Genomic DNA, 12784 nt, shown 5'->3' with positions numbered 1-12784 from the left:
TTGTCTGGATGTTTTAACGCGGTGGTTTTACTAATTCTGTTGTTTCCTCCTTCAACAGCGCTGGAATGCTCATGAAAGCGGAACGGAAGAGTACGAGGCAGAAGGTGGGTGTAAAGTTACGATAAAGTTATTGCATTTATTGTAAAGTTACTGCATTTATTGTGTTTACAATAAATACAAACACTTTACAATAAATGCAGAGTTACTGTATTTATTGTAAAAAAAAAAAATGGGTTTATTATAAAGTGTTTGTATATATTGTAGAGTTACTGTATTTATTGTAAAGTTACAGAATTTATTGTAAAGTTACTGAATTTATTGTAAAGTTGTTGCATTTATTGTAAAGTTACTGTATTTATTGTAAAGTTACTGCATTTATTGTAAAGTTACTGCATTTAAGGAAAAGCTTACAGGTCAGCGTTTCACTCTACTCTTTACACCTGCTGTGTGCTGTACTTGTGACAAAATATTTTTATTTTTATTTGATACTCACCACTTTCACTAGATAGCCATTCATCATAGTCAGCTTTGGGGTCAAGTCCATTTGAGTTTAGAACGTAAACTGAATCTCCATTATCAAGCGGTCTAAGGCGTCACTACAGACCCAGGTTCGATCCCAGGCTGTGTCACAGCCAGCCACGACCGGGAAACCTGACTTCGGTCGCCAGCCCGTACGGTGTTTCCTCCGACACATTTGTGCGGCTGGCTTACGGTTTAAGCGAGCAGTGTGTCAAGAAGCAGTGCGGCTTGGTTGGGTCGTGTTTCGGAGGACGCACAGCTCTCGACCCTCGCCTCTCCCCGAGTCCGTACGGGAGTTGCAGCGACGGGACAAGACTACCTACCAATTTGGATATTACTGAAATTAGGGAGAACATAAATACATGAAAACAAAGTAGACCTGACCCTGATCATAGGAGTGAGATGGAGGACATTCAACACCTATGATCAGGGAGCCAGGGTCTTACGTCAAGTCTTATCAGTGTGTGTGTGTGTGTGTGTGTGTGTGTGTGTGTGTGTGTGTGTGTGTGTGTGTGTGTGTGTGTGTGTGTGTGTGTGTGTGTGTGTGTAGGCCAGCTGCACCTGTGGAACCCTGATGAACCCTCCACCCCGCGGGTCTCTATCACACCCCTCTCAGACCACCTGGAGGAGAGGTTTCGGGAGGCCTGCGAGGAGCTGGCTATGCCCTGGGATGGATGTGCCAGCCACCATGAGCTACTGGCTCTCTGTGACCACCTGGGCCTGGAGGTGAGGAAAGAGACTGTAATGGTACCCTTATCTTTATAGTGTGGATTAGGGTGCCATTTTGGATTCAACCAAAGTTCATTTTGGACTCAGCTGGTCCCAATTTACTTCTTACCCCATCCTCTTGGCCCTAATCCTTCCATGTTTGCCGATCTGTAAGGTGGAAGCAATATGTTGGAAGCAGGTTTGATCTGTAAGGTAGAAGCAATGTGTTGGAAGCAGGTCTGATCTGTAAGATGGAAGCAATATGGTGGAAGCAGGTCTGATCTGTAAGGTGGAAGCAATATGCTGGAAGCAGGTCTGATCTGTAAGGTGGAAGCAATGTGGTGGAAGCAGGTCTGATCTGTAAGGTGGAAGCAATATGGTGGAAGCAGGTCCGATCTGTAAGGTGGAAGCAATATGTTGGAAGCAGGTCTGATCTGTAAGGTAGAAGCAATGTGGTGGAAGCAGGTCCGATCTGTAAGATGGAAGCAATATGGTGGAAGCAGGTCTGATCTGTAAGGTGGAAGCAATATGTTGGAAGCAGGTCTGATCTGTAAGCTGGAAGCAATGTGGTGGAAGCAGGTCTGATCTGTAAGGTGGAAGCAATATGGTGGAAGCAGGTCCGATCTGTAAGGTGGAAGCAATATGTTGGAAGCAGGTCTGATCTGTAAGGTAGAAGCAATGTGGTGGAAGCAGGTCCAATCTGTAAGGTGGAAGCAATATGGTGGAAGCAGGTCTGATCTGTAAGGTGGAAGCAATATGTTGGAAGCAGGTCTGATCTGTAAGGTGGAAGCAATGTGGTGGAAGCAGGTCTGATCTGTAAGGTGGAAGCAATATGGTGGAAGCAGGTCTGATCTGTAAGGTGGAAGCAATGTGGTGGAAGCAGGTCTGATCTGTAAGGTGGAAGCAATATGGTGGAAGCAGGTCTGATCTGTAAGGTGGAAGCAATGTGGTGGAAGCAGGTCTGATCTGTAAGGTGGAAGCAATATGTTGGAAGCAGGTCTGGTGTGGAAGCAATATGGTGGAAGCAGGTCTGATCTGTAAGGTGGAAGCACTATGGTGGAAGCAGGTCTGATCTGTAAGGTGGAAGCAATATGTTGGAAGCAGGTCTGATCTGTAAGGTTGAAGCAATATGGTGGAAGCAGGTCTGATCTGTAAGGTGGAAGCAATATGTTGGAAGCAGGTCTGATCTGTAAGGTGGAAGCAATATGGTGGAAGCAGGTCTGATCTGTAAGGTGGAAGCAATATGGTGGAATCAGGTCTGATCTGTAAGGTGGAAGCAATATGGTGGAAGCAGGTCTGATCTGTAAGGTGGAAGCAATATGGTGGAAGCAGGTCTGATCTGTGGAAGCAGGTCTGATCTGTAAGGTGGAAGCAATATGTTGGAAGCAGGTCTGATCTGTAAGGTAGAAGCAATATGGTGGAAGCATGTCTGATCTGTAAGGTGGATGCAATATGGTGGAAGCAGGTCTGATCTGTAAGGTGGAAGCAATATGGTGGAAGCAGGTCTGATCTGTAAGGTGGAAGCAATGTGGTGGAAGCAGGTCTGATCTGTAAGGTGGAAGCAATGTGGTGAAAGCAGGTCTGATCTGTAAGGTGGAAGCAATATGGTGGAAGCAGGTCTGATCTGTAAGGTGGAAGCAATGTGTTGGAAGCAGGTCTGATCTGTAAGGTGGAAGCAATATGTTGGAAGCAGGTCTGATCTGTAAGGTGGAAGCAATGTGGTGGAAGCAGGTCTGATCTGTATGGTGGAAGCTCTACCACTACACTGCTGATAACTATCCGGTTCCCTTTAGATCGGAAAACATTGAAGGGTTAAAGCCGAGGAGAAAGGGTAAGGGAGCTAATTAGGACCGGCTGACTATGTAACCAACGGTAACCTATTTCCTATGGTGCATTAGATAGGGAATAGGGTGCTATTTTGGACATGGCCCCCAATTGGAGGTTTGAGAGTCTGAGTAGATGCTGGGAAGTGTTTCTGATTGTTGTTTTGTCTCCAGGTGACGGAGGATGTCCTCCAGGTTCTAAGTGGTGACGAGATCATGAGCGTGCAGGCGTTTACTTCCTGGGTTCTGAACCACGCCAAGCCCCCCACCCCGTCTGCCTCCACACCTTACAGACAGCTCAAAAGACTACACTCCTCACAGGTACGTGGAAGCTCACCATTTTAGGTCTCTAGTTCTCATGTCAAAGCTAGACATCGCTACCACATTTTAGTGATTTCTTAACAAAATTCCTGATTTACATTTTTTTTTTTTTTAACATGCTGGGAACGGCGTTACAATATTTCCTGTTTAGAGTCACTTTCTAATTAATACATGGAGGGATGAAGGATTGAATGAATGAATGAACTAACAAATTAGTGAATCAATTAGTGAATTAATTAATTAACAAATTAGTGAATGAATGACCTAACAAATTAATGAATCAATTAGTGAATGAATGAACTAACAAATTAATGAATGAATTAGTGAATGAATGACCTAACAAATTAATGAATGAATTAGTGAATCAATGACCTAACAAATGAATGAATCAATTTGTGAATGAATGACCTAACGAATTAATGAATGAATTAGTGAATGAATGACCTAACAAAATTAATGAATGAATTAGTGAATGAATGAACTAACAAATTAATGAATCAATTAGGGAATGAATGAACTAACAAATTAATGAATCAATTAGGGAATGAATGAACTAACAAATTAATGAATCAATTAGTGAATGAATGAACTAACACATTAATGAATCAATTATTGAATGAATGAACTAACAAATTAATTAATCAATTATTGAATGAATGAACTAACAAATTAATGAATCAATTAGTGAATGAATTAACTAACAAATTAAGGAATCAATTAGTGAATGAATGAACTAACAAATTAAGGAATCAATTAGTGAATGAATTAACTAACAAATTAATGAATCAATTATTGAATGAATGAACCAACAAATGAATGAATCAATTAGTGAATGAATGAACCAACAAATTAATGAATCAATTATTGAATGAATGAACTAACAAATTAATGAATCAATTAGTGAATGAATGAACTAACAAATTAATGAATCAATTAGTGAATGAATGAAATAACAAATTAGTGAATCAATTAGTGAATGAATGACTTAACAAATTAATGAATCAATTAGTGAATGAATGAACTAACAAATTAATGAATCAATTAGTGAATGAATGAACTAACAAATTAATGAATCAATTAGTGAATGAATGAACTAACAAATTAATGAATCAATTAGTGAATGAATGAACTAACAAATTAATGAATCAATTAGTGAATGAATGAACTAACACATTAATGAATCAATGATTGAATGAATGTACTAACAAGTGAATGAATGCATGTATTAGACAATTAAAATAGATACTGCCACACACCAATGCAATGACAGGTACACATACAGCATCTTGCTGTAGTATCTGGTAATATGTATGAGGTGTTCCCCATCTCCCCTTGCAGCCATTCGATGAGACGGGCCGTAGAACCAGCGCTATGACGAGCACCATCGGGATGCGTCTGTTCTCCACTCTGGACGATGGGACAGGGTCCGCTCCTGCTGAGGACGTCCTGGATGCCTGGATGGAGGAGGGCGTCGAGAACACCACCGAGATACTACAGGTGATCATATTTTACCTCTCATTCTGGAGGGAGGTAGAGAGGGAGGTAAAAAGGGAGGAAAGTCAAAAGGGAGGGAGGTAGGTAGAGAGAGAGGGAGGAAGGTAAAAAGGGAGGAAGGTAGAAAGGGAGGGAGGTCAAAAGGGAGGGAGGTAGGTAGAGGTAGAGAGAAAGGTAGAAAGGGAGGTAGAGAGAAAGGTAGAGTATAAGAGCACAAGGCGAGACCCAGATGCAGACACAGGAGGCAGATCGTTTGAGTCTTGATATTTATTAAACAGTCCAAAAGGGGTAGGCAAGAGACTGGTCGTGGACAGGCAAAAGGTCAAAACCAGTTCAGAGTCCAGGAGGTACAGAGTTGCAGGCAGGCTCGAGGTCAGGGTAGGCAGTATGGTCAGGCAGGCGGGTACGGAGTCCAGAAAACAGGCAAGGGTCAAAAACCGAGAGGACTAGCAAAAGAGATTAGAAGCAGGAGTACGGGAAAACACTGGTTGACTTGAAAAACATACAAGACGAACTGGCACAGAGAGACAGGAAACACAGGGATAAATACACTGGCACAGAGAGACAGGAAATACAGGGATAAATACACTGGCACAGAGAGACAGGAAACACAGGGATAAATACACTGGCACAGAGAGACAGGAAACACAGGGATAAATACACTGGCACAGAGAGACAGGAAAAACAGGGATATATACACCAGGGATAATAAGCGACACCTGGAGGGGGTGGAGACAATCACAAGACAGGTGAAACAGATCAGAGTGCGACATAAAGAGAGAGGCAGGGAGGTAGAGAGGCAGGGAGGTAGAGAGGCAGGGAGGCTTGAGATGTTGACACTGTGTATGTGTCTCTTTCTATGTTTGTGCTGTAGGCCTTGGATTTTGACCTGGAGGGCAAAGTGAACCTCAGGGAGCTGACTGTGGCTCTGGAGAACGAGCTCCTCATGACTAAGAATGGGATCCACCAGGCTGCACTGGCCAGCTTTAAGGCTGAGATCAGATACCTTCTGTGAGTATGAGGAGAAACCTACTGGCCAGCTTTAAAGCTGAGATCCGATACCTACTGGCCAGCTTTAAGGCTGAGATCAGATACCTTCTGTGAGTATGAGGAGAAACCTACTGGCCAGCTTTAAGGCTGAGATCCGATACCTACTGGCCAGCTTTAAAGCTGAGATCAGATACCTACTGGCCAGCTTTAAGGCTGAGATCAGATACCTACTGGCCAGCTTTAAGGCTGAGATCCGATACCTACTGGCCAGCTTTAAAGCTGAGATCAGATACCTACTGGCCAGCTTTAAGGCTGAGATCAGATACCTACTGGCCAGCTTTAAGGCTGAGATCAGATACCTACTGGCCAGCTTTAAGGCTGAGATCAGATACCTACTGGCCAGCTTTAAGGCTGAGATCCGATACCTACTGGCCAGCTTTAAGGCTGAGATCAGATACCTACTGGCCAGCTTTAAAGCTGAGATCAGATACCTACTGGCCAGCTTTAAGGCTGAGATCAGATACCTACTGGCCAGCTTTAAGGCTGAGATCAGATACCTACTGGCCAGCTTTAAGGCTGAGATCAGATACCTACTGGCCAGCTTTAAAGCTGAGATCAGATACCTACTGGCCAGCTTTAAAGCTGAGATCAGATACCTACTGGCCAGCTTTAAGGCTGAGATCAGATACCTACTGGCCAGCTTTAAGGCTGAGATCAGATACCTACTGGCCAGCTTTAAGGCTGAGATCCGATACCTACTGGCCAGCTTTAAGGCTGAGATCAGATACCTACTGGCCAGCTTTAAAGCTGAGATCAGATACCTACTGGCCAGCTTTAAGGCTGAGATCAGATACCTACTGGCCAGCTTTAAGGCTGAGATCAGATACCTACTGGCCAGCTTTAAGGCTGAGATCAGATACCTACTGGCCAGCTTTAAGGCTGAGATCAGATACCTACTGGCCAGCTTTAAGGCTGAGATCAGATACCTACTGGCCAGCTTTAAGGCTGAGATCAGATACCTACTGGCCAGCTTTAAGGCTGAGATCAGATACCTACTGGCCAGCTTTAAGGCTGAGATCAGATACCTACTGGCCAGCTTTAAGGCTGAGATCAGATACCTACTGGCCAGCTTTAAGGCTGAGATCTGATACCGACCAGATTTAAGGCTGAGATCAGATACCTACTGTGAGTATGAGGAGAAACCTACTGGCCAGCTTTAATGCTGAGATCAGATACCTACTGGCCAGCTTTAAGGCTGAGATCAGATACCTACTGGCCAGCTTTAAGGCTGAGATCAGATACCTATTGGCCAGCTTTAAGGCTGAGATCAGATACCTACTGGCCAGCTTTAAGGCTGAGATCAGATACCTACTGGCCAGCTTTAAGGCTGAGATCAGATACCTACTGGGCAGCTTTAAGGCTGAGATCAGAAACCTACTGGCCAGCTTTAAGGCTGAGATCAGATACCTACTGGCCAGCTTTAAGGCTGAGATCAGATACCTACTGGGCAGCTTTAAAGCTGAGATCGGATACCTACTGGCCAGCTTTAAGGCTGAGATCAGATACCTACTGGCCAGCTTTAAGGCTGAGATCAGATACCTACTGGCCAGCTTTAAGGCTGAGATCAGATACCTGCTGGCCAGCTTTAAGGCTGAGATCAGATACCTACTGGCCAGCTTTAAGGCTGAGATCAGATACCTACTGGCCAGCTTTAAGGCTGAGATCAGATATCTACTGGCCAGCTTTAAGGCTGAGATCAGATACCTACTTGCCAGCTTTAAGGCTGAGATCAGATATCTACTTGCCAGCTTTAAGGCTGAGATCAGAAACCTACTGGCCAGCTTTAAGGCTGAGATCAGATACCTACTGGCCAGCTTTAAGGCTGAGATCAGATACCTGCTGGCCAGCTTTAAAGCTGAGATCAGATATCTTCTGGCCAGCTTTAAGGCTGAGATCAGATATCTTCTGGCCAGCTTTAAGGCTGAGATCAGATACCTACTGGCCAGCTTTAAGGCTGAGATCAGATACCTGCTGGCCAGCTTTAAAGCTGAGATCAGATATCTTCTGGCCAGCTTTAAGGCTGAGATCAGATATCTTCTGGCCAGCTTTAAGGCTGAGATCAGATATCTACTGGCCAGCTTTAAAGCTGAGATCAGATACCTACTGGCCAGCTTTAAAGCTGAGATCAGATACCTACTGGCCAGCTTTAAGGCTGAGATCAGATACCTACTGGCCAGCTTTAAGGCTGAGATCCGATACCTACTGGCCAGCTTTAAGGCTGAGATCAGATACCTTCTGTGAGTATGAGGAGAAACCTACTGGCCAGCTTTAAGGCTGAGATCAGATACCTACTGGCCAGCTTTAAAGCTGAGATCAGATACCTACTGGCCAGCTTTAAGGCTGAGATCAGATACCTACTGTCCAGCTTTAAGGCTGAGATCAGATACCTACTGGCCAGCTTTAAAGCTGAGATCAGATACCTACTGGCCAGCTTTAAGGCTGAGATCAGATACCTACTGGCCAGCTTTAAGGCTGAGATCCGATACCTACTGGCCAGCTTTAAGGCTGAGATCAGATACCTACTGGCCAGCTTTAAAGCTGAGATCAGATAACTACTGGCCAGCTTTAAAGCTGAGATCAGATACCTACTGGCCAGCTTTAAGGCTGAGATCCGATACCTACTGGCCAGCTTTAAGGCTGAGATCAGATACCTACTGGCCAGCTTTAAGGCTGAGATCAGATACCTACTGGCCAGCTTTAAGGCTGAAATCAGATACCTACTGGCCAGCTTTAAGGCTGAGATCTGATACCGACCAGATTTAAGGCTGAGATCAGATACCTACTGTGAGTATGAGGAGAAACCTACTGGCCAGCTTTAAGGCTGAGATCAGATACCTACTGGCCAGCTTTAAGGCTGAGATCAGATACCTACTGGCCAGCTTTAAGGCTGAGATCAGATACCTATTGGCCAGCTTTAAGGCTGAGATCAGATACCTACTGGCCAGCTTTAAGGCTGAGATCAGATACCTACTGGCCAGCTTTAAGGCTGAGATCAGATACCTACTGGGCAGCTTTAAGGCTGAGATCAGAAACCTACTGGCCAGCTTTAAGGCTGAGATCAGATACCTACTGGCCAGCTTTAAGGCTGAGATCAGATACCTACTGGGCAGCTTTAAAGCTGAGATCGGATACCTACTGGCCAGCTTTAAGGCTGAGATCAGATACCTACTGGCCAGCTTTAAGGCTGAGATCAGATACCTACTGGCCAGCTTTAAGGCTGAGATCAGATACCTGCTGGCCAGCTTTAAGGCTGAGATCAGATACCTACTGGCCAGCTTTAAGGCTGAGATCAGATACCTACTGGCCAGCTTTAAGGCTGAGATCAGATATCTACTGGCCAGCTTTAAGGCTGAGATCAGATACCTACTTGCCAGCTTTAAGGCTGAGATCAGATATCTACTTGCCAGCTTTAAGGCTGAGATCAGAAACCTACTGGCCAGCTTTAAGGCTGAGATCAGATACATACTGGCCAGCTTTAAGGCTGAGATCAGATACCTGCTGGCCAGCTTTAAAGCTGAGATCAGATATCTTCTGGCCAGTTTTAAGGCTGAGATCAGATATCTTCTGGCCAGCTTTAAGGCTGAGATCAGATATCTACTGGCCAGCTTTAAAGCTGAGATCAGATACCTACTGGCCAGCTTTAAAGCTGAGATCAGATACCTACTGGCCAGCTTTAAGGCTGAGATCAGATACCTACTGGCCAGCTTTAAGGCTGAGATCAGATACCTACTGGCCAGCTTTAAGGCTGAGATCAGATACCTACTGGCCAGCTTTAAGGCTGAGATCAGATACCTACTGGCCAGCTTTAAAGCTGAGATCAGATACCTACTGTAACTATGAGTAGAAAACTACACTGGTGCTGACAGTCTGAGTGAAATGCATATACACACTCACACATTTACAGCATTTTAGTCATTTAGCAGACACTCTTATCCAGAGAAACTTACAGTTAGCTAGGTGGTATAACCACATATCTCAGGCATAGTAAGTACACTTTCCCTCAAAGTCACCAACAGTCAGAGCTAGTAGGACAAGAATAGTGCAAGTGTTACTTCAAGAAAGGCCAGGGTGTTAGTGGTTTTTCTGTAGCGTAACGTATACGCTGGTAGTCGGAAAGCATGTGGTAAGTTTAATAATAAACAGAAACATCGAACAATATAGCAAACACGAGTAGCGTATAGACATGAAACACATAAACAATACTGACTGGGGAAAGAGGGGAGGTAATAAGTGAGGTAATGGAGTCCAGGTGTGCCTCGTGATGCGCGTAATGATTGATGTCAGGTGTGCGTAATGACGGATCCCGGGACCGGTGGTCGGTAAACCGGCTCCGCTGATCGCCTGAGGGGTGGAGCGGTAGTAGAGTGACCGTAACACGCGCTTTCTCTTTTCGTAGTGTTGCTACAGCCTGTCTCGTCAGTACGTATCATTCACGATAGTATTTCAGTCATGTAAATGACTTGATTAACTGGCTGATTGTTCTTCAGTGAACGTGCCGATCGAGAGCTCCGAGAGAAGGAGAAGACTCGTTCTGACCTGGAGAAAGCAGAGAAGTTAAAAACCCAGCTGGCTACTGAGGTGGACGAGCATCACTCTGCCATCGAACGCATGAATGACCTCAACCTGAGGTAACACACACACACACACACACACACACACACATAGCATAGCTCTGCCATTGAACGCATGAATGACCTCAACCTGAGGTAACACACACACACACAGACACACACACACACACACACACACACATGGCACAGCTCTGCCATTGAACGTATGAATGACCTCAACCTGAGGTAACACACACACACACACACACACACACACACACACACACACATAGCACAGCTCTGCCATTGAACGTATGAATGACCTCAACCTGAGGTAACACACACACACACACACACACACACACACACAGCACAGCTCTGCCATTGAACGTATGAATGACCTCATCACCTCATCGTTCCCTCCTTTTATCGCTTCTAATCCCTCACTTTTCTCCTCCTCTGTTCTGCCTATCACCTTCCCCTATTCTATGGGCTTTTGCCTTGTAAACTAACAATTGCCTTTGGGGAAAAATAGAGGGGATAAATTGCATTGAATCGACTAGAATTGACTCCTGTGTGTGTGTGTCTGTGTTGTAGGAAGCTGGAGCAGGAACACAGGGAGAAGCTGGTGTCTGTCCGGTCAGAGCTCATTAAAGAGATGGACCAGATACAGCAGCAGACTGGTCTGCAGAGAGAGAAACTAGAGACAGAGATGGAGAAGCTCAGAGATGACGAGACCTTCCTCAGAGACCACCTGTCACTCACTGTCAAGGTAACTAACACAGACCACCTGTCACTCACTGTCAAGGTAACTAACACAGACCACCTGTCACTCACTGTCAAGGTAACTAACACAGACCACCTCTCACTCACTGTCACGTTAACTAACACAGACCACCTGTCACTCACTGTCAAGGTAACTAACACAGACCACCTCTCACCCACTGTCACGTTAACTAACACAGACCACCTGTCACTCACTGTCACGGTAACTAACACAGACCACCTCTCACTCACTGTCATGGTAACTAACACAGACCACCTCTCACTCACTGTCACGTTAACTAACACAGACCACCTGTCACTCACTGTCAAGGTAACTAACACAGACCACCTCTCACTCACTGTCACGGTAACTAACACAGACCACCTGTCACTCACTGTCACGGTAACTAACACAGACCACCTGTCACTCACTGTCACGGTAACTAACACAGACCACCTATCACTCACTCACTGTCACGGTAACTAACACAGACCACCTCTCATTCACTCACTGTCACGGTAACTAACACAGACCACCTCTCACTCACTGTCATGGTAACTAACACAGACCACCTCTCACTCACTGTCACGGTAACTAACACAGACCACCTCTCACTCACTCACTGTCATGGTAACTAACACAGACCACCTCTCACTCACTGTCAAGGTAACTAACACAGACCACCTCTCACTCACTGTCATGGTAACTAACACAGACCACCTCTCACTCACTGTCACGGTAACTAACACAGAGCACCTCTCACTCACTGTCATGGTAACTAACACAGACCACCTCTCACTCACTGTCACGGTAACTAACACAGACCACCTGTCGCTCACTGTCACGGTAACTAACACAGACCACCTGTCACTCACTGTCACGGTAACTAACACAGACCACCTGTCACTCACTCACTGTCACGGTAACTAACACAGACCACCTCTCACTCACTCACTGTCACGGTAACTAACACAGACCACCTCTCACTCACTGTCATGGTAACTAATACAGACCACCTCTCCCTCACTCACTGTCAAGGTAACTAACACAGACCACCTGTCACTCACTGTCACGGTAACTAACACAGACCAGCTCTCACTCACTGTCACGGTAACTAACACAGACCACCTGTCACTCACTGTCACGGTAACTAACACAGACCACCTCTCACTCACTGTCACGGTAACTAACACAGACCACCTGTCACTCACTGTCACGGTAACTAACACAGACCACCCCAGACTTTAGTAGCCGAGTGGTTAGAGTGTTGGGCCAGTAACCAAAAGGTTGCTAGATCGAATCCCCGAGCTGACAAGGTAAACATCTGTTGCTCTGCCCCCTGAACAAGGCAGTTAACCTACTGTTCCCAGGTAGGCCGTCATTGTAAATAAGAATTTGTTCTTAACTGACTTGCCTAATTAAATAAAGGTTACAAATTAATTGTTGCGAACGCCGTCATACCATTGAAGAAGACATGGATTGTGTATGTGTGTCATTCAGACGATGAATGAAAGAAAAATATATATATTGAAGTGCCTTTGAACGGGGTATGG

At 45.1% G+C, this 12784-nt stretch overlaps 1 protein-coding gene across 5 annotated transcripts in view; it reads left to right on the top strand.

Moving 5' to 3' along the window:
* nin (ninein (GSK3B interacting protein)) overlaps positions 1-12784 on the top strand; it is a 77601-nt gene that overhangs the window by 33531 nt on the left and 31286 nt on the right. For all 5 annotated transcript variants that reach the window (XM_055862528.1, XM_055862527.1, XM_055862525.1 and 2 more), the window contains exons 5-11: positions 59-104; positions 1070-1245; positions 3225-3371; positions 4710-4868; positions 5740-5876; positions 10403-10543; positions 11063-11237. In XM_055862528.1, coding sequence (XP_055718503.1) covers positions 59-104; positions 1070-1245; positions 3225-3371; positions 4710-4868; positions 5740-5876; positions 10403-10543; positions 11063-11237 — 981 coding nt within the window. The remainder of the gene's footprint in view (positions 1-58; positions 105-1069; positions 1246-3224; positions 3372-4709; positions 4869-5739; positions 5877-10402; positions 10544-11062; positions 11238-12784) is intronic.

Source organism: Salvelinus fontinalis, chromosome 15 (genome assembly GCF_029448725.1).
Source record: "Salvelinus fontinalis isolate EN_2023a chromosome 15, ASM2944872v1, whole genome shotgun sequence".
NCBI lineage: Eukaryota > Metazoa > Chordata > Actinopteri > Salmoniformes > Salmonidae > Salvelinus > Salvelinus fontinalis.
Note: the sequence above shows the minus strand (reverse complement) of the source record. Positions and strands in the feature narration are given on the sequence as shown.